Source organism: Crinia signifera, chromosome 1 (genome assembly GCF_055691185.1).
Source record: "Crinia signifera chromosome 1, ASM5569118v1, whole genome shotgun sequence".
NCBI classification, from domain to species: domain Eukaryota; kingdom Metazoa; phylum Chordata; class Amphibia; order Anura; family Myobatrachidae; genus Crinia; species Crinia signifera.
The window spans coordinates 233,117,214-233,139,603 of NC_139217.1; the positions used below are offsets into that span (position 1 = coordinate 233,117,214).

Here is a 22,390-nt window from a genome sequence, read left to right on the forward strand (position 1 = left end):
CCATTGAAACATTCTGGAATGAAACCTGGCAAACTGAGGCGTCTCGAAGGTCGCCACAATTTTGCCACGAAGTTTCACCCCTTGCCAGACTTGAAGCCTGCAGTAAAAGTAGAACTAACTGATGGTGATCCTTTGCTTTGGACTGCGGCAGGAAAACACGGTATAAATAGGTGTCCAAGATTACTCCCAGAAATAGCAATCTCTGGGAGGGAACCAAATTGAATTGCATCCTGGATGTCTACGGATGCTAAATATTCCCCTGGCTCTATGCTGTCAAACACTGAGAGCAGGGACTCCATTCGGAAGTGATCCACCCAGAGGTGTTGATTTAAAGATTTCAAATTTAGTATGGGTCTCACTGACCGTCTGGTTTGGGCACCAAGAAGAGCATCAAATAAAAACCCTTCTTGGTTTCTAGTTCAGAGCCAAAAATTAACTCCCCTCCAAACTCTAGGGTTTCCAGTGCTTTCTTTGATTCACTGTCAGCCTCCCAGGCCTTCAGCACAGAAGTGGCGGAGACCTTGGACGCCATTTTGGTGCCTTCTTCCCCAGTCTCAGTGATGTACTCTGCAGCACACCTGAGTTTCTCTCCAGGATAAGCGCCTCAGAATTAGGCCGCAGCTGATCTCCCAAAGTCTCAGCCACTTAATCATAGCTTTTGCTACCCAAGCTGAGGCAATAATGGGGCGGAGTGTAAATCCCACTCCCTCAAAAACTTGTTTTAGGCATCCTTCCACTTTATCCACCGGATCCTTAAAGGCTGCACTACCCTGAACTGGTAATGGTGTGGCCTTTGACAATCTAGCCACTGGGGCATCTACCAACGGGACTTTCTCCCACAATTTTACATGCTCTTCAGGCATGGGATACATATTTGCATATCTCTTGGACATTGACAACTTTGTCAGGGAACTTCCAAGCTTCCCCTAACAATGAGACCATACCGGGGTCTGAAGGGAAAGTGACAGATTCTCTGCACATTCTCTTAAAGATACAATGAGCCTGAATCGTAACTTCCTCTGACATCTAAAGCCCGTCTTACAGCCAGATAAATCATCTGCACACACACACACACCATCATCTGCTGCTTACAGAGGAGGTGTAGCTGAAGGCCGTCTAGAGAGGAAGGACTATCAGAGGTATTAGCAAACTTCTCCATAAGTGCATTCGGTACTTGTGTATTATAGCGGCGCCCATCGCATCGCATACCATACGGCATGCGATATCGCGCGATATTGTACAATGTCATACAATATTAAAATTGTATGACATTGTATATGGCATACAATTGTATAAGCACCCTAATGGGTGCTTACAATGTTAAACGTACCCCCACTATAAACGTGAACCCGAAGCGTTGTGAGCCCTCGAGGGGGCGGCGGTACACGTCCTCCGACCTTTTCTTACCCCCACTATCCACATCGGCGTGGAATTGAGAATAGAAAGTGTGTCGAGCGCAGCGAGCCACGCGGATACCTGTGAAGCCCGCAAAGGGATGCGGATACCTGTGAAGGTATCCGCGTGCGCTCGTCAATATCGGGCTCGGTGGCTCGTCACGCTTTCTATTCTCAACGCCGACGTGGATAGTGGGGGTATAAAAAAGGTCGGAGTACGCGTACCGCTGCGTTAGCCACGCTTCGGGTTCACGTTTATGGAGGGGTGGCGTTTGGGTGCATTTAACATTGTAAGCACCCATTTGGGTGCTTATACAATGTTTCATCGCATAGGGGGCAAAAATCGCATCGAATGCCATCAGGTGCATGGCATGCGATAAAAACATTGCGCGATGAACATCGGGGGCGCCGCTATAATACACAAGTACCGTGCATTCATTTTATGTACCCCCTGCGCAGTGTCCTGAATGACTTGTAACAATATTGGGTCTCCTTGCGCAGAAGCAATGGACCAAATAGAATTTTGGGAGGAAGAACTGGGGCCAGGAGACATGATAAAACTGTCCCTCTGCCTATTGAGGGGCTCACCAGGGCATTCATAGACCTCCCCAAGGCTGCTGCCCACGCTGGCTGAAGTTGCTCAGACCCCTGGGCATGCGCATTGCCGGGCACAGATTTAAAAGGGCAAAGGTCCCCTTGGTCCATCTGTTCACATGTAATTTTAATCCCGCAAACACTGCAGTTTAAAGACCTGTCCCGCAGGACTCCTGTAACAGCCTTCCCCGGAGGGATTTCAGGCTGTAAACCCTTCCAAGATGGCGCCCGCCATCGCAGGAGGTCCTTCCCCATGATCGCCTTCTGTAAGGAGCCAGTTCCGCTCCCGGGGCCCAGGCAAACCCCAGCAAAGCTGGGGTTAAGCGCTGTGCATCGGGTACAGACAGTCACCCCTGCACACAAGACGCGCTTCTGTCAGCCTCTGTTGCGCTCTGTGTGCCTAGCTTCTATTAGAAGCAGTACACTGGTGTAAAAGAACCTGCACTAGACTATAGTTAATAAAATAAAAACCTAGCTGATCTAGTAAAAAAATCCAGTAAAAAAGCCGGCTGTGGCAGCAGCCGATCAGCAAAGCACCTACTGCTGTGGGCACCTAAAACAAACTGGAGCATCATGGAATGCAGAAGGGGAGGAGCCTGCAGCCAGTGGAAAGTTTCCAGCAATAGGTGCCTTGGCTCCTGCGGACCCTCCTACATCCCAAGGTTAGCTGTGTCACCGGACTGGACAAAAGAGAATAGGCAGTTTCTCTTTTTAGCTGTCAGAATTACAATTCCATTATAGGATAATTTGGCAGTAATAGCTACAAGCTAACATTGTTTATCAGGGTCCACATTTTGCAGCATTGTAAAGTGGGGAAATACAACAACAATTCTTAAGTTTAAAACAATGTAGTGACAGTTAACAGAGCGTAGCACAGATTAAATATTTAAGGCAGGAGAGGAATATGTGAAGTCTAACACTGATGGGTCACAAATAAATGGTCAATAACTGAATTTCAAAATCTTGGGATCCTAGTGGCTTGGATGATTTGTTTTAACAAGATTACACAAGACATAAGAAGCCAGTTTAGGAGCAAGTAGCCAGATTATGCATAAAGGTGGCTGAGTATTTTGCAATGGAGAATAGAAATGAAAATTAAGCAAGTGAAATGGATTAGATGACAGGCAGGCGAGCCCTGGCAGAATGTGAGAAGCAGTATGAGAGAGAGGTTGTCTCAAGTGTGGTTTAGTTGCTTACATATGGTGTTCTATGCTTTTATTTTTTAAAGTACAGTTGCAACTCACCTAATTAAGTTGGACAAAGCCTTAAGGTGGCCATACATCAGAAAGATATTGTACCCGATCATACAATCTCAATTGATTGTAAGATAGATTGTATGCAGATTGTGCGCACATCTTGTGTACACAAATCATACAATCAATCATCAGATGGATTGTATGATGGATTGTATGCAGATTGTGTGCACATCTTGTGTACATAATCATACAGTAGATGGATTGTATGACTGATTGTATGATGGAATGTATGCAGATTGTGTGCACATCTTGTGTACATAATCATACAGCAGATGGATTGTATGACTGATTGTATGATGGATTGTATGTAGATTGTGTGCACATCTTGTGTACATAATCATACAGCAGATGGATTGTATGACTGATTGTAAGATGGATTGTGAGTAGATTGTGTGTCCAAAAACCACCAAGGACTGCCGGGGATTTCAAGGGAAATTGTACACAATCATGAGCACAATCGATCTTAAGATCGATCTTTCTGATGTATGGCCAGCTTAACTTAACATTTTATGGGCTTTCAGGGAGATCTAAAAAGAGCTGTATGTTTCAATGAAAATAGTCAAAACAAAATAGATTCCTAGAAAACTATTTGAAAAAATATTCAAAACCCGTTCATAGCGGTAAATATACAGATGGGAGTTCTATTGAAGATGGGATGTGGCCCATAGCAACCAGATTCTACTTATTTAGCACCTTCCTCAATGCTAGAATCTGATTGGTGGCTATGGGCAACATCTCATCTGCAATAGAACTCCCATTTCAGTAAATAAATCCCCGAAGATTAATTTTAGAATTATGATGGGATCATCTGCTGCGAGATGTTACTGTTTGCTTAATTAATAAAAATTAGTTCTATCTAGGCCTGTTCATTTCTTATAATTTATCTAAGAACAACCCAATACTGTGTATACAGTATTGTTAATACTAAAATACTTCAATTTGTGATAACTTTAGGTCTTTCACATATTACTGCAGACCATTACCAGTTTCTATTCTCCCCCATCATTTTGGTGCACTTTCGACAGAACAGCTTCCATGAGTCCCTGCACTCCCCATCAGGCAGCCATTTCACATTTCAATTTTGAATGTACTCTTTGGAAATATTTAACAGGGATTTCATGCAAATGAAAGTTACCTTCCATCCACATCATAAGGCCTTCGCACTCCTGGCCTGCGATCCAGTTCATATCGCAAACGCTCCTGCTGGCGGCGCAGTTCATCTCTTTCCCTCTGGATACGTTCTTGCTCTCTCCGCCTTTCATCCTCTATGCGCATTCTCTCTCTTTCCAGTCTCTCACGCTCCATCCGTTCTCGCTCAAGCCGCTCCCTTTCAAATTCAAGTCTGATGCGTTCTCTTCTTAGCCGCTCTCGCTCTTCTTTTTCACGGACCATTAGAACTCTCTCGCGAACTCTTCGATCTCGCTCCCTGTTGCACAACATAAATATAAAACTTTAAAAAGAGGGCCAATTTTCCACTCACTAATTTAGGAACATGCATGTGTTTTTATAAAATATACACCCATAATATGGATAAAGGGAAGAAAAAAAAAAACCCTCTGTTCATTTCCTTACCAAAAAAAAAAAGAACAAAACACCATCTTGCATTTACAACATACCTTTGTCTCTCCATTTCTCTTATCTCTCTTTCTCTCTGCCTTTGTCGCTCACGCTCCCTTTGCTCCTTAATTTTATCAAAAGATAGTATCTCTTTCTTTTCTTTACTTTCAGATTTTCGGTCCTGGCTCTTGGAACTCTAAAATAGTAAAAATAAATTACTGTAGTCATGTTTTGAACTGCAATCCACTCAACCAGGAAATTTAACAAGCGCAACATGCAGAAATTAACCCTCACAATAAGGAAGCAGACATAAATCTAGTCCATGTTGAGCTGGGTGCACACTTGTCCAATCCTTGGGAAATCCAACTCCCAACAGACCAGTTAGTCACTGGAAGGTACACAATATCTGACAACCTGTTCCCCCAATCCTGGCTGGTTGTCGAGTTTCTTGGTTTTATAGCCAGCTTAGAAACTAGGAAACCTCATTGCCAACTTATATTGTGTGTAGGTTACAGAGACTGGAGCAGATGCCTGACCCCTTTTCGAGTCAGCACAACACACCAACAGTTTGGTGGTGGTGCTAGATCTGGAGGGATCACGGCACAATCCTCCAGAACGGGAGGCAGTGTAACCAGAGAATTTACCTGCAGAGGATAACAGCAAGCAACATGGCCAAGCAAAAGTTAATGGCTTTTTGTCTTACTACAGTTAGACTACAGGAACCAGAAAGCTTAGTGTCTGGACATGCTGGCACTTGTTCTCCAAGTGCTGGCTTGAGGGAAAGATAAATAAAAGCTGAGGCATTAAATCCTTGTGACAGACACCAACATTTGTATCCATACCTGGCTGTAACTAAAGGAGGACAGTTTTCCAAGCCTGAAGCATGGTTTGAAATACATCATATAACCCATTGGCCCTTCAAGAGGACTGTCTCAACAGCTATGCGGTCAATTACTATTGTAAAGCGCAACGGAATCTGCTGCGCTATAGCTATATAAGAAACTGTAAATAAAATAAATGAGATAAGTGTACTATGGAGTAATGGACCTATGGTGGAGGAAATCTGGCCTCAGTGACAGATGCAAAGGTTGACATCTGAAGGTTGACTTAAGTCTCTGCAAGGCCAATGCCTTTGTCATTTTAGTTTAGAAGGTTCACTAGAGTAGCACAACTGGCAGGGAAAGTAAACTAGGGTAAATGGAGAGAGAGGAAACGCCCTTCTGACTGCACTTTGACCCGAAGCACCCACAATAGATTTAGACCTGATTAACAGTCTGAAATTACAAAAATGTTTATTGGTAGGCAAGTCTTTCCATCACTTGGCAAAAGGTGGTCTGCCTTGTCACTCACTCAAAATGTCTCAGACTTGCATCTGTGATAAGGAAAGACCAGTCCTTTACATGGATGTACAGCCACCAGAGGAGGGTCATTCTCATGCAAGGACACTGCTAACTAAACAAGGCGGATAAACTGTTTTATCTGGCCAAAAGCTTCCCCTGGAATGCTTGAAAATTATTGAAGAAAAAATATTGGGCAAATTCTTTAATGTTGCTCTTGCACAAATGAGCCAGCACTACAGTCAAAAAGGAGAGTTAATCTGGTAGTATAATTAAGAAATCTTTAAAGAAAAGATCCGCTGAATCTGTGTACTCCTCTGAGATGGGATCAGGCTAGATTTCCAAAGATTTAGGATTTACCTATGTGATATTACAATTGTTAAAGGGTTTTCAGTCCTGAGATGTTGGGACACTCCAAAAAAAAAAAAGAAAATGGGTGGACTTTAGAAGGGAGGAAGAGCCTTTTTAGTAAGACTAACCTTTTACTAATTAGACTGCTCTATCATCTATATCTCAGTGTAACCCAATTATAATTGAAGTTTATTTTTTTTTTATTTTTTTACACAAGTTTGCCAAATGTCTCAGGGAGAGAACTGAAGTAATAAGAGGACTTTTCACCATACCACACTTAACAGTCTTACCCTTTCCTTTGAAGGAGATGAAGTTTTCACACTAATTACAGGCTCTCCTTTTGATTTATCCATGACAACTATCCTTTCTGTTCCTCTGCTCCCTAGAGCAAAGGGTACAAAAAAAAAAAAAAAAGAGAGAAGTCATTTTGGGCACTTACATAGCTCAAGTACAGCAGTGTAAAGGTGCCCATAAACGGTGCAACTGGGTAGTGCGATGAGATGCAGGATCTCGTGCACAACCCATCGCACCGCACATCAAGTATGTGCTGCCCATGCTTTGAGTGCTAGGTTGCATCGTATATAAAATAAGCACGGTGCTGTAGCACATTGTATGCTTTTTGAACTAGATAAAATGCAATCTAGTACTAAAAACAGTTCATCGCACCATGTATGGGCACCTTAACGTTCCAAAAGGTCCATTTTACATCAGTTTTTCTTTTCTCTTAACAAACCAAACATACCAGATTTGCTAGTCCTTGACCGATCAGATGTTCCACTCTTGTGATCTTCCTTGTCCTTATCAGTGCTTTTGTCATCAACTTTATCAGATGCTTCATCTTTCTTGCTTGGGGATGACCTTTAAGTTATAAGGTTTTCAAATTGTTATTTTTGTTTACTTAAAAAGTAGTTATGAAAATGCTGTGCCCAGGTCACTAAACATAAAACCATAAAAGATGTACAGCTTGGTATGGGGTAGGCACAGATATCTGTAGCACCAAACGGGTGATAAATCTATAGGCCATCGGCAGGTGTATACATAGACTACTCTAGAACGTTATTCAGACATATTGCATATGCCCTGCAGCACAGATCTGTGTGCTGACAACCAGCTAACTACCTGTACACAAATTGAAGGAGAATGGCATAGCTGTGTAGCAAATTCAAATTCCTATCTGATTGTGGCATCTGCACAAACATAGCAATTGGCTGATTGCGAAATGTATATGCTTACCAAACAGGATGCCATATTGCCATAGTGCAGGGGTTCCCAATCTTTTTTTAATCAAGGCACCCCTAGAATATCAGAATTTTTCACGGCACACCTAGGCCAAAATTTAGTTAATTAGATTGTGTTTATATGCGATTCTTTATGTCAGTTATGTGGTAAATGGCAGGGTTTGCTTCTGTTTGTACACATTTTATGATTGGCAGCCATCAGCACTGTTCTTTCTAATAAATAATGCACCATTAATATTTTTTGTTGGAATTGGACCACCAACCCAGGGCACCCCTGCAAGTGTCCTGAGGCACCCCAGGGAGCCACGGCACAGAGTTTGGGAACCATTGCCATAGTGTATACCAAAGCCTTTCTTTGGTGTCCACCACTCTGTTTTTACATTAAAAAAGTGGTTTTGACATCCGTTCAGTAATTGACAAACCGTGGGATGCTTAGTTTACTGCTGATACCACATCAATATAGAACAATCATATATGATCCTGCCAAACATGAAGGACATGCGACTTCTCCCCTCGGAAAAGTCACATAGCGTATAGGGTCCTTAAGTATGCCAGAAGTGAGAATAGCGCCTACCAATAAATAATGTATAACCAAAATATAATGTAAATGAACAAATGCATTCATACTTTTCTGACTTATCTGTTGAGTGCCGTCGATCACCACTTAAAGATTTTTCTTTTCTGGTCTCGTTTTCTTTCTTGTCTAAAGGTTTTTTACCAGCAGGCTCATTCTTTGCCTAGAGTCAAACAACGAGAGATATAGATAACATATATATTATATACATATACACATACATACACACACACTTAAAAAAAGTTTTCAAATTGAAGGAGAACGGCTATAGTTGGGAAACACATTGCACAAATTTACCAGTCAAAAAGCACAGATTAACACAAAAAAAATATATATATCTATCTATATATCAACCTTCCTGATATTTTAGTAACCCCATACATGGGCAAAATAGCACATGGTCACCCCATACATGGGCAAAATGAATTAAGCCTCCCAGCATCAGGAAAAAAATAAAAAAAAGCGCATCCATCCAACATCTAAAAAACTATTTAAGCTCAAGAAACCTTACGTATGCTGTACTCAGCATCTAATGCATTAAGCAGCCCATACACGCTGCTATAAGGGCTGACCCGATGTGTGTTTTGAGGTGCGCGCTCCCGCGCACCTCATCGCACAGTACAAAACGTATGTGCTTGCACATACTTTTTGTACCTAGTTCATCAAATCGCATTGCATGCACAACGTGTGCACATGCAATGCGATTTGATCCGTGCTAGTACAGCACGGAAAGCACGCTAACAAAGCAGCGTGTATGGGCAGCTTTACATATGTTTTTGCTAGGCACGCAAACCTGTCAGAAACAGTTTAGCCATAAGGCAGTATGCGATATGGGCCTGATTTCAGCGAACTGGGCAGAGCAATCAGGTGAAATCGACCCAAATCGCATGTGTATGACATCCGAATTGCGGTCCTGTGCACATCGAATCGGAGCCAGAGCTCATACATGATGCACCCCATGTGCAATCTTATGTGCTGCAATCAGCAATCATTTGTATTCTCCCTCCAACTCTGGCCAGCCCCCCTGAATGTAGCTCCCTAAGAGTTGCATGCGATTACTCACATGTAAAAAAGGGCACATCAAGTGCCAAATCGTATTTGACCCTCCCGGGATCTGCCAGGGAAATCAGGTTCGACTTGTCCTTCGGACAAATTGAACTAGTGTATGGGGGCCTTTGGTTGCAGAAAATCAGACTCCATGAAGGATTAAACGTGAAATTCTACAGCATTGTGATATACAGGCGGCATAAATGCTGGACTGTGGCAATACTCTTCCGATAATTTACAAAGAATAGGTGCACACTTTACCTCAATTGCGTCACACATTGTCAACTTCATTCTTGGGACACCGCGCCCCATGTGCACCTATTCTTCATATATCAGTATCTTTGTTTCTCCTATTTTGGTGCACTAAAGGCAGCGTGAACAGAGATTGACTGCCCACTACCCGCACACATCAGTTTCCAATATTCCTAACTGACCTGTGAAACATATTCAGTACATAAGCAAAGCATGTTCCACAATTAAGGCAGAAATGTTAGTGGAATATATAAATTATATTGTGTCAAAATGCAAGACCGCCAACTGGTCCATTATTTTCTGCTTTCAGAACACCATCACTTCAAGCCTAACCAGGTGACCTTACCTTTTCTACTGAAATCATCCTTCCATGAAGCTCTGTCCTGTGAAGATGGCTAATGCATTTTGTTGCATCTTCTGACGAGGACATGGTTACAAATCCATAACAGCGTGCACCTGGGCTACGGGCATTGGTTACCACCTTAGCACCAACAACCTAAAAGTTGTTAAAATAAATTACAAAATGGCCTTTACAGACTGTGCCACCATTAAGAATGAATGTTAAACATACTCACAATGTACAAAATATTGCAGTAAAAGCAGTCATCAGTTCACAAATAGCCATAGGACTTAATTACACCTGAAGTAACTTAGCAAGTGTAAAATATTCTGTATCAATTCAAAGCAGAAGTCAATGCCTGGCATAAAAAAAAGTTAATGAAACCAAACGTTCTGCCTTTAGAGCTCAGGTTTTAGGATATTCATACTTCAGCCCAGATGGATAAACTAAAAATCGACTAAGTTACTAATTAAGTCACATGTGCTCAACAGCCATCCTAACACCTGGACTGTAATGGTATAATTTAGGAAACTCTAGATCAGTGGTTCCCAACCCTGGTCCTCGAGTACCTCCAACAGTGCACGTTTTCCAGGTCACCCGGCATGTGCACTCATTCAGGCACCTTTGAGAAGATCCACAGGTGGAGCTAATTATAGCCCTTGTGATTCTGTGTGGAGACCTGCAAAACATGCACTGTTGGGGGTACCTGAGGACCAGGGTTGGGAACCACTTATCTAGATTAAACAATTTCCTTAATTTATGGAGAAATCTTATTGAGATTTATGGAGAAAATCATTTAAAATGACAAAAGTAAAATAGGGTTAGCATAGTCAGCCATCATTTACATTACATCAAATACTAAAGAATATATGTTAAAGCAGATGGACAATGAAGAACCGATTCTACCTGATATTTAATGTGCTACTAAATAGTACATCATTCAATAATTAGAGTGGGCCCTTCATAAGGGCGGACCAGGCCCTTCGATGATGTGCACTGAGCATACTGATACTAGGGGGTGATTAAAATTTAATTGTTGCTCTGATTGGGCACCTATTGCTATATACACACACTCAGATGGACAGATTTTAGTAGTAAATAGCAACTAATCTTGTCTTAAGTCCTGGTTATAGCGTCAAAACGCACATCTAACATTTTCTTCTTGCACCCGTGCAGTAGAGGGGTGTCCCAATAGAGCAACAATTAAAATTGATGGGGTAGAAATTTGTTCACTCAGTGAGGGCAGTTTGTATGAACAAGAGCACTGAGCAGCCATGTTCTCATTCAGTAAGACAAGGGATGAGTCTACATTCTGATGCTGTAGTTAGAAGTAATCAGCATCCAGGATTTTTTAAATGTAAAGCTGGCCATACATCAGAAAGATCGATCTTAAGATCGATTGCGCTCATGATTGTGTACAATTTCCCTTGAAATCCCCGGCAGTCCTTGGTGGTTTTTGGACACACAATCTACACACAATCCATCATACAATCCATCATACAATCCATCATACAATCCATCATACAATCCATCATACAATCCATCATACAATCCATCATACAATCCATCATACAATCCATCTACTGCATGATTGTGTACACAAGATGTGCACACAATCTGCACACAATCCATCTTACAATGTCATACAATCCATCTGCTGATTGATTGTATGATTATGTACATAAGATGTGCACACAATCTGCATACAATCCATCTTACAATCAGTTGAGATTGTATGATTGGGTACAATATCTTTCTGATGTATGGCCACCTTAAGTCTTTATAGCTCCTAAAAATACTATAGCTGCAAAATATTTTAACCATTTTTTGAATGTTCATACCAAAGCCAGACATTACTTTGTCCAAGGGGTAGATTCTTAAAGTGCGGCTACCTATATAACTACTGAATGCACTTAAGCGTTCCCTCTAAGCTTCTTTTGCAGGGTGCCGCACCCTGCCCATTTTTAAAACCTCAATGCATCCTGCCCTTTTTGTGTTTGGCACTGTGTGCCCTTATGCTGCCCCCCACCGTGCCGTGGAGAACTTTCACTGTACACCATCATGCGTAATGGGCATTATGGTGTGCTGCAATAATAAATAAATCCTAGAGTGAATACTACACTTAATAAATGTTCCTTCAAATCTGAGTGGTTGCCAAAGGCAACCTCTCCACTCCTATTTGCTGAAATAAAAGAATTTTAGAGCTCTCTATATCTGGTCCCCTTACCACTGCCGCCACTCCAGGCGCCCACGTAGGTTGCACCCAGCTCTCATTTTCAACTGCCACCAAATTGGGTGCACCTATCGTGTAGCAGAACGCGAATTGTGGCATAACATGATTTTCTCAATCGTGTGAATTTTGACTTATTCCGTGTAAAATAATGTGAACGGGGCAAGTATAAAGGGGTCTACTATTGTGTTCTAGTGTCAGAACCCTTTTTGAGTAGCCACATCCGCTTATTCGGAGCATATGCATAACTACAACCATCACTTCTCCATACCTCCATGTAAAAGTTTCCACTTCAACCACTGTATATAAATCTATATAAAATATACATGCACCTATTGATATTCTGCAGTTAGACCCAAAAAGCATAATAGAACTAAAAACAAAAAGGGAAAAGTCTTCCCAACACAACTTTGCATGCAGGAGGAATTGCTTCAAGATTAATAGAAAACATGACAGGGGGAGAAAAACAAAAAAACGTACCTTTCCATATTTGCTGAAGAGGTTCTTTAAGTCTGTTGCTCTTGTGGTAGACGAAAGCCCACTCACCCAAAGATTTTTACCAATGTTGGCATCAATTTGCACTAACAAATAAAGAGAAGAGTAGTGAGGTGGATGCAGTTTGAGATTGTGCCACAAATTACAGCATTAAAAAGGTAACATTAATTGACAAACAGGCACACCCGTAAGGTCAATAACCAGAGAACACATTTTCCAGAATTGTGCAGGAGAATAAGCAAAATAATTGTCCACAATTGGTAATTATAGACCGTTACTTACAGCAGTATAGGAAAGTTCACCCATAGCTTCCTAGTAGGTTAAGCTAGTGAAAAACAGGATTATTGGAACTTACCTGTAAAAGCTCTCTCAGATTCCATGATGGACACTGAAAACACTGGGGATTATACAGTGTTGTCAAGCATTGCATGGTAAAGATAAATTGATTTGACATGGCACTTCCTGGCACTTCCTATCACCTCAGTTAAGATTAATACCCCTTTTACACCAACGAAAAACCCAGGTCGGACCCAGGCCAGTGTTGGTGTAAATGGGACCAACCCAGGTCCATTGACACTGGTCTTCTACCCAGGTCCTGACCAGGGTTGAACACTGGTCGGACCTGGGTCGTGAGCGGTGTAAATGGTCCCAACCCAGGTCGGGACATCTGGCTAGTGCTGAAAGGATACCAGAAGCATGGGACGCCTTTCCGTAAGTCAGTACCATGCGTTCCACAGTGCATTGCAGCAGCAGAAGACAGCAACCCGTGCGGACAGTGCACACAGGCTGCTACCTGGCACTCCACAGGTGGACCTGCCACAACCCTATCTGGCTCTAGGATGCAGCGCTGTCAGGCAGTAGTGGGACCAAAAGCTTAAATGAGGAGGGTGCGTGATGTGCCTCCCACTCCAGTGACTTCATTTTTTAAGGGATATATACTCTACCTACAGAAATCATTTATGTTTGTTTTGGGGGGGCTGGGGGGAGGGGTATGGATTGTATGGTCGACAGTCATAAGGTCGACATACTGCAAGGTCGACTGGTGTCTAGGTCGACATGGGATAAGATCGACAGGTCATTAGGTCGACACAAGCATTAGGTCGACATGGTCTAGGTCGACAGTCAAAAGGTCAACATGGGGTTTTTCACTGGGTTTTTTTTTTTACCCGAATGACGACAGTTTTAAGTGTCCATGCACTCGGCACACTATTTTATTCTCCCACAATGCCCCAGTGCAGTGATGGCTAACCTTGACACTCCAGCTGTTGTTGAACTACACATCCCAGCATGCCCTGCATCAGTTTTAGCATGGCCAAATAGTAAAACTGTAGCAGGGCATGCTGGGATGTGTAGTTCAATAACAGCTGGAGTGTCAAGGTTAGCCATCACTGCCCTAGTGGATATTAGGGCATGAAATACTGCCTGTCGGTATATGTCGGCTCATTAAACAGTGAAAAATCCTATGCCGACCTAATGCTTGTGTCGACCTAATGACCTGTTGACCTTGTCCCATGTGGACCTTGCAGTATGTCGACCTAGTGGTGTCGACCTAATGACTGTCGACCATCTTTAGGTCGACCAACTGACTGCTGCTGCAGGGGCAGAGGACTGGGGGGAGCACATGGGTGATGCTGCACTTTTATACCACTATGTAGGCTTGAGCACTGAATATAACTTTTTGAAAAAATATTTTGCTAAATAAACCAACCAACATTTTTCAATGCTAACTTTTCATGTCTTTTAATTTTTATTTAAATCATTGAGGGAAGGTTGGCTGGCAGTTTATCAGTCCTAAAATTGACATTTTTAATGTCATCCATAGGGGAAAGCAGGGCTGACCCAGGTTCAGTGTAAATGGTGCAGACCCAGGTCCGACCCAGGTTGAAGTGCTGTGTAAATGGGGTATGAAGCAGGGTCCGACCCTGGAAACTTTCGTGTTCATAGACCAGGGTCAGACCAGGGATTTTGGTGTAAAAGGGGTATAAATGGAAACACTTTAACAAGTCACTACAACAGTTTGGAAAACCAGCCAACAGCATAAAAAAAAATCCAGAATAAAGTGTTGGAAGGGCGCCCTTTGGATTATTACCAATAATATCTATTTAACCCCATAAACTGGTGATGTTCTTCAGTTTTCACTCCGTAGCCACATGAAGAACCTGGCTCCCAAAGTTCAACTCTCTGGTCACAAGATTTCAACAATAAAATGTAGCAAACCCATGCAACTAAGACAAGTAGCCTCCCTACAAAGTTGAGCAGCAGAGGCCTTAAAGCAGCAACCAAATGATTGGAGTGGGCAATGTCTGGAATGCACCAGCTTTACCCAGGCAGTGGAGATCTACCAATTAATGTGGAACTTTTAGGCTACATTCATCAAGGAGGGTTTGTTCTGGTGCTTTGCCCTGGTCATCATGAAAAAACTGCAAAAGGATAAGGCACCCAGCTCTGAGACTGATCAGGCAAATGCAACCATCAGAAAGAAGAATGCCTTCAAGTAATATACTTGAGGTGCAGCTACTCAAAAAGTAATGAAAATAAAATGAGCAAAGTCCCCTTGGGCTGTGGGAAGAAACAGGGGCTACAGAGAACCCTTTTCATAGAATGCCAGCAATTCAAAAAGATGATGCAGGAAAGAGGACCAAGCAGTCAAGTGCAACTTCAAGTATTCCAGTCTCACCTGGGGAAACTAAAAAGGGGCAAGACCAGTGGGAAATGGAGTGTCCACGCACCAGGAAACCTAAAAACCCCCACATCCCAATGCAGTGGTAATGCCAAGCAGAGAGGCATTATCACTGGGATGGCCACCTCGGGAATACAATGATCTTTCTATATAGTCTATACAGTCAGGCTTACAGGTGAACAAGCCCACGTGGTAAAATGCATTCCGAACTCCACAGGCGGCTCCCTGCTACTAGGGGAACATAACTTGTCCTTGCTGACAGGCTTCTCCACACCTGAATGTTCTATCAACAGGTATTGCTCTGTGTGGGGGTCCCCACTCTAGCAGTGTATCCAGTCCCTGCAATCCTCTGGCATCAGGGGCTGCTTAACACTGCAAATGGAGTGGTATCCCTCCAACTTCTCTCTCCCCCTGGATCCTCCCTCCCCATCTCACCCATCCGATCACTTGATGTCAGAAGGAGTGGTGTGATAGGAACGTCCAGCCTTTATCTTTACACACATTAACACCAATTGGTTATGTGATTTTGCACGAAGAATCCACATCCATATTATGTACACTGATTATATTTTGAGGTGACCAATTAAAGCTGTGTGTAGCGTCGGAGATGGTGTTGCTGCTCTTGCCATATAGATTTGTTTAAATTGGTGTTGTGGAGCATTGACCAAGGCTACAATCACATCAGAAAGGCTTAATATTGATTTTTCTGTTACTACCAATAGCCTGTCGGCATTCTAGAACTTGCTCCTCAACTTTTTAGCGCCAAAGGTATGATTTACTCATGCACCATGATGAAATTACTAAAGTAAAGCCATTATCTTTATTATTTGTATAACACCCCTTTCAGACAGAAAAAAAAACGGGTCTACCCTCCTGGACCTGTCTGAAAGGATCAACCCGGGTCTAAAATACCAGGGCTTCAACCCTGGAATTTACCAGGGTTTTTCCAGGTCTGAATTCCAAAACTTGGGTCGCCGGCTGCCTTAAAGGGTACGACCTGGGTTTTTGTGATTACACATTGTAGGCACTGATTGGCTCACCTGGTTGGGTGCTGACTGATTGGTTGTGAGGATGGGCCTCACGGATGGGCTGGGAAGGCATGGCACCGGGGCTGGCCGCTAAGGTCATGAGGGAGCTGAAGAAAGGACAGCATGGTCCACTGGAAGGAGCAAGAAATGAGAGCTGCTGGCAGTGAGAGGGGAGGAGGAGATCAGCAAATATGACTGACAGTCAAAAGATGCCACAGTGTACTCAAACATTGCAAATATTCCGGCAGCCATGTGAGGCTACCAGAGGCTACTGATACCTACCAGTATATAAAAAACAATAAAATGTGTTTACAACATATACTTGTGCCATGGTTAATGCAATGCAGTGAGCAGTCAACACCCACTTTTCATGACCTCATCTCTGTTTGCCTGGTCCAGCGGGAGCGAGTGTTGGACCAGTCGTCCGCTTGTCAGTGGTGTCCCCACTGCCGAACTGCTGCAGCCGCAATGCCCCGCAAGTGCAATCGTGCGCGCTCCCAGCGGGGAGCGAGTTACCTGGTCAGGTTCCCGACGTCCGGTTGCGGCTGTATGCTCCCCAGTGCCCGGGGGCCGCTGCAGGTCCCCACCCATGAGTGGCGATGCAGCTCCGGACCCGGGTGATGGAGCCAGCAGCACAGGGGTCTGTGCAGACCCCCAGTGCTGCTGCTCTGTCACGGATAGGGTCAGTGTAAAAGAAAAATGAAAAATAAAAGAAAATGCAGTTAGGCTGCTAAAATAGCAGCCCCTCTAGCTCCTGCCAGCACCCAAAAAAAAAACTGAGCTTCCTGGCCTGGAGGAGTGCTCTCCCTCCTTACTACCCACTGTAACGCTGTGGCCCCTGATGTCTCCCGAAGGAGAAAAAAAATATTGGTACTTATGTTAGTTGGGCACCCACTAAGCCATTTGCTTAGTTTTACGTATCCGCTCGCCACAGTTCAGGCAAGGTTGCTCGCTACGCTATATAAAATCAACTCCATGCCGACATGGATAGTGGGGGTATAAGCGTACTAACTATAGTGGGCGCCCAACTAACATAAGTACCAAAAATTAAAAATTTCACCCTTACCTTACACACAACTCATGCATGGATTATTGCAATAATTCCCTTATGGCCTTCCCCAATACAGACTCTCACCACTAGTCCATCATGAATGCAGCTGCGAGGCTAATCTTCCTTGCTAGACATTCATCGTCTGAAAAGCTACGGTCAGTCACTTCATTGGTTACCTGTATTCTATACAAAATTTTACACACAAAGCCATAAACCAAACTACACCAACATACATCTCTTATCTCAAAATATCTTCCACCCGACCTCTACATCTCTCATCCACACTCATTACTCGCTCCCATTCCCGATTGCAGGACTTTATTCGGGCTGCACCCACTCTGTGGAATGCCCTCCCAAGCACAATAAGACTCATCCATTCTCCAAACCTACAAGCGTTCCCTGAAAACTCACCTCTTCAGGCAAGCTTATTAAATTCCAGAACCAGTCACTTAACCTTCATATTCCATTCCAATCTGATCACATCCCCACTGTACAGTCCACATATATCCACTCACTATTTCCATCCTCCTGACCCCTGGCCAAACTGGAACTGGACCCCTGGTTAAACTGGAAAAGCACACCAGGAACCTTTGCATTCTGGTGGAATTAATGCAATAAAGAATATGTATTAATGCCTATTTCCCTATAGATTGTAAGTTTGCGAGCAGGGCCCTCATACCTTTGACTCTGTAAATACCCAGATTGCTGTATCACTGTCTCCTATTGTAAAGCACAACGGAATAAGCTGCACTATATAAAAAAAAAAACTGCAAATAAAAAGAATTCCTTCCCGCTTTAACAAAGCATAAATAAATGTTAGGTTTTATTATTGTAACTAATGTGATATACTAAAAATAGTGTGCCTCCACTAAGAAATTACTTTGTTTGGTTGCACCAGCAACTAAACCTCCCCTTACTTGAATACAATCTATACAGCCACTGCGTAAAACAAAGCCAATTTAAGGTGGTGTGGAACTAGAGGCAAAAGCGTTAAGTGTTTCAAGTGATTATGCATAACTGAAAGTACAAGCACAGCTACTGTTCCCAGGACTCTCAGTCCAGAGCAAAAAAAAAAAAAGCCTATTTAGCTAAAAATACCATGAGTTCTACATCCAGCTAGCCCAGTCTCGATAACAGATCCTTAAAAATGTTGCCAGGTGAGCATTGTGATGGCTAAGAATGTGTCTCCCCAATAGGAAACCTAATAGATAATACGTCAAAGAAGTTATTCGCTGCAGCATCATAGTACCAGCTTTTCCCTGGCCATGGCACTCTTCGTGCACCCTTGCGGCTTAGCATAAGTCACGGCATTCAGTCTACCAACTGGACTTAAATGCAAATGCTTTTGAGCTACCACAAAGGCATTGTAGACTGCCCCGGTTCCAGGATAACAGAGGCACCTGAGGAGACCAAACTCCTCTATAACTAATTGGAACACAACACCTTCTCAGGCCCAGAGGTTTGCATCCATTAACAGTTCAAAACTAGAAAATTAAGGTAGGACTCGTGCAGAGATGTTTGGAGTTTAGGAACCAAAGAAAGGATAGGCAGAAGACTTAAGCTGCCCATACACGGTCCGTTTAATGGATCCGTTCGGGTCTTAAATAGTACACATTGCATGCCTTGTGCATGCGATGTGTAGCTAGTACAAAAAGTATGTGCAGCACATACTTTTTGTACCGTACTGTGTGATGCGCGGGAGCGTGCATCGCATAGTACAAAACAGAGCCACCGCAAAACGGAGCGTGTATGGGCTCCTTAAATCTAAAACAGACAAGAACTGTCCAATTTTGACAGCAGGACCAACTGAAGAATCTAGGAATGGAAAATGACAAACTATACTACCTTGAAAGAGACAAATGTCCCAAACTGACGCATGCACAAATGGATCATTACCTTGAGGGTCCAAACTGTATTAATCTGGTCAGCAAATGGCACAGCCCAGTGAAATTAACATATACAGTTAATACTCAGTGAATTTGAGATGTTCAGATTTTAGTACACGAGGGTGATGTTACCACAAGTGTATTCAAAGAAACAGAACGTAATTCCATTTTGCACACATCCAACTTTCATCCAGAGTCTCAACTTCGTATTGCCGTATTCACAATTTATACGGGCGAAACAGATATGTAGCAATGATGTATTGGCAAAAAGAGAAATAGATAAGATGTTTGAGAAGTTTTTGAAAAGGGAGTATGCAGCCCCACTACTACTTAAGGGTATAGAAAATATAGTATATTTCTACATCTTCTGGAGTACAGGAATAAAGATAAGGCAATCAATAGTTTTTCTTGTGTTAACCACTTCAATAAAGCTAGCCCTGAACTTAGCAGGATTACTAAAGATCTGTGGCCCATGATCGAATCAGATGATGCTCTGGGCCTCCATAATACAAGCATTATGAGCTGGTTTACCAGAGGGAGGAATGTGAGGGATATGGTGATGAAGACCAATATCACTAACAGTTTTTAAGACCACATAATGTGTGTTATAGGTGCTTAAATTGTACCACCTGCCGTTCTATGACAGCAAGCATGGATTTCCTGCATCCCCACTCTGGTAGGAAGTTCACTATTTGCCATCAGGTCACGTGTACAAATAAATATATTGTTTATATGTTAACTTGCCCACGCTCATTTAACTATGTAGGAAAAACTGAAAGAACATTAAAACAATTTACTGGACATCGGTCCTCGATTAAAGCAGCATTTCAAAAACGTGGGAGCAACCAACCGTTGGCTTGTCATTTGTTCTTGGTGAAGCACAGCATAGTAACACTCAAGTGTATCATTATTGATCACATTCCTGCCTCTGAGGACAGGTAACCGGTCTTTGAAGCTGTTAAGATGTGAAGCAAGGTCTGGGAACGCTAGCACCAATCAGTCTGAATGAGTCCCCGGGTTAACACTGCTTTTTATGAATACAATGGAGGTAGATTACGCTTATAATGTTCAGCACAATTCTGAAACAGCGTACTAGACTAGCATGGAGTACAGAGAAGTGGGGCCACGGTTTGCCTGTTAACATATGCCTTTTGTACGCCTTTGATTACAATCTGTCAATTTTTAAATGTTTTGCTGTCGGGTCGCCAAGGTTACAGGGGCCGGACGACGCACAAAGTGACGCACTGACAGACATACTGCTTGTGCCATTCAATAACAGTGGCGTGGTAGTGTCTGTGACGTCATCGTGTTGCACAGCTGTACATAACCGGGAGACGGCATCCGGATGCACTGATTGTTGGTATGTATATAATGGTCACACTTTTCATTGTCTATTTGTGTCCTGAAGAAGCTAAATAAATGTGCTTCGAAACGTTGATTTAAGCTACCACTTTTGACAGATTTATTTATTGAGTGCTGCCTCCAGAGTGATATTGTTGGACTCCATGCCTGGAGTACCTAGGAAGGCACCTAAGAAGCTGTACCTCATTAAGGAGTGCTATCCTGCATGGATAGAATGAATATCTCTCTCCACAGAGTTCAATCTATTTTTAAAATTATAGTATCCTCTCTAGCATTCACTGAGCCCATGACTGTATTTATCCTACTGTACTTCCCTCTATGAATAATTTAAAGGATGTATTTATCTGCTAAAAATTGGTCCAACCCTTTCCTAAATATATTTAGTGAATCAGCCACAACCTTTTCTGGCAGATAATTCCAGATCTTAACTGCCTTAACTGAAGAACCCTTTCCTTCTTTGCATGTGAAATTTCCTTTCCTCCAGCCTTTGGTGGATGCCCGCATGTCACGTGCATCAATATTTTAAGGCAGAGAGCACATGACAGTTCTCTGAATTAGCCATTGATGTATTTATAGATTTTAATCATGTCCCTTCTTAAGAGCCTTTTTGTCCATTAAACAATCTTAGCCTGGCTGGCTAGCCCTTGTAGTCCAATACACTCCTGCAGCTAGTGTCAGCCTCAGAGGAAACAAAAGTAAGCCTGAAGAAACCGCCCAGCTCCAACAGGCAATTTAACAGTATTTAGGTGGTGTACAGAAGGGGAGGAGCCATGACAAATCAATTCAGTTTCCAAGTGCCAGACTCTACATACCATCTATATCCCTATATGGAATGTATACACCAAAAATATTCCTTGGTACAATTTATAAGTCAGTTAAGGTCTGTCACATGTTGAATTGTTAGATGATCACATAAGTGAAATATATTGCAAGCAGAAAACTGGAAGGAAACATGATTATTAGAGAAAGTCATGGTTAAGAAAGTAACCTGAACTGATGTTGCATGTATGATGTAGTGTGTTTAAGGAAAGCATAGCTTGTTGAGACAAAAAGGACCACAATGTCACCTGCTCTATTTCTGGCCCATAAGGCATTTTTAAGAAGTGACTGATCAATACACTTCCTTGCCAACACCTCAATCTGTGAGTGTACTAAAATAATTTTATTGAAACCATTTGTGATTTATACACCTAACTAAAACACAGCATGCAGAATTTGAGCTAGAGAATTGTGAAAAATTATAGTATTTAAGATGCTCTTCTCTCCAGGCAGGGGCAGTCGTCAAAGAGAAAGCCCAAACCAATGCTTATACGACTATGGTATTTGTGTACAAAGTTAAGGTTATATGCTGCAGCCTATAGAAGGGAACTTTGTAGATTTTTTAACTTTAACAATGTGCACCCATGTACACTTTAACCATTGAGTAAACTGCATTTGAACTGTATGTTAAACATAAACACACCTTTTTCATCTTTTGTGATGCTTTTATCGGTTTCTTCCTCAGTCGAACTAAATAAAAAGTTAAAATTAGTGATGAACTTCAAGATATTTTACAGGTTTTCAATACTTACCGTTTGACGCTCAATCAAAAAAATATTGGGAAGAAGTTACATGCAAAATATATTCACAGTATATTGGATAACTAGATTCTAATCAAAAGTGAAAAGAACATTTAAAAAACCTGGCAAGAATTACTACAGAAAAGATTGCCAAAGAAA

At 42.5% G+C, this 22,390-nt stretch overlaps 1 protein-coding gene across 3 annotated transcripts in view; it reads right to left on the reverse strand.

Moving 5' to 3' along the window:
- LOC146071279 (scaffold attachment factor B2-like) overlaps positions 1 to 22,390 on the reverse strand; it is a 51,546-nt gene that overhangs the window by 17,118 nt on the left and 12,038 nt on the right. For all 3 annotated transcript variants that reach the window (XM_083179434.1, XM_083179433.1, XM_083179432.1), the window contains exons 6-13: positions 22,135 to 22,181; positions 12,651 to 12,751; positions 9,947 to 10,096; positions 8,355 to 8,464; positions 7,232 to 7,347; positions 6,780 to 6,871; positions 4,861 to 4,997; positions 4,380 to 4,670 (exon numbers count right to left, since the gene is read on the reverse strand). In XM_083179434.1, coding sequence (XP_083035560.1) covers positions 4,380 to 4,670; positions 4,861 to 4,997; positions 6,780 to 6,871; positions 7,232 to 7,347; positions 8,355 to 8,464; positions 9,947 to 10,096; positions 12,651 to 12,751; positions 22,135 to 22,181 — 1,044 coding nt within the window. The remainder of the gene's footprint in view (positions 1 to 4,379; positions 4,671 to 4,860; positions 4,998 to 6,779; positions 6,872 to 7,231; positions 7,348 to 8,354; positions 8,465 to 9,946; positions 10,097 to 12,650; positions 12,752 to 22,134; positions 22,182 to 22,390) is intronic.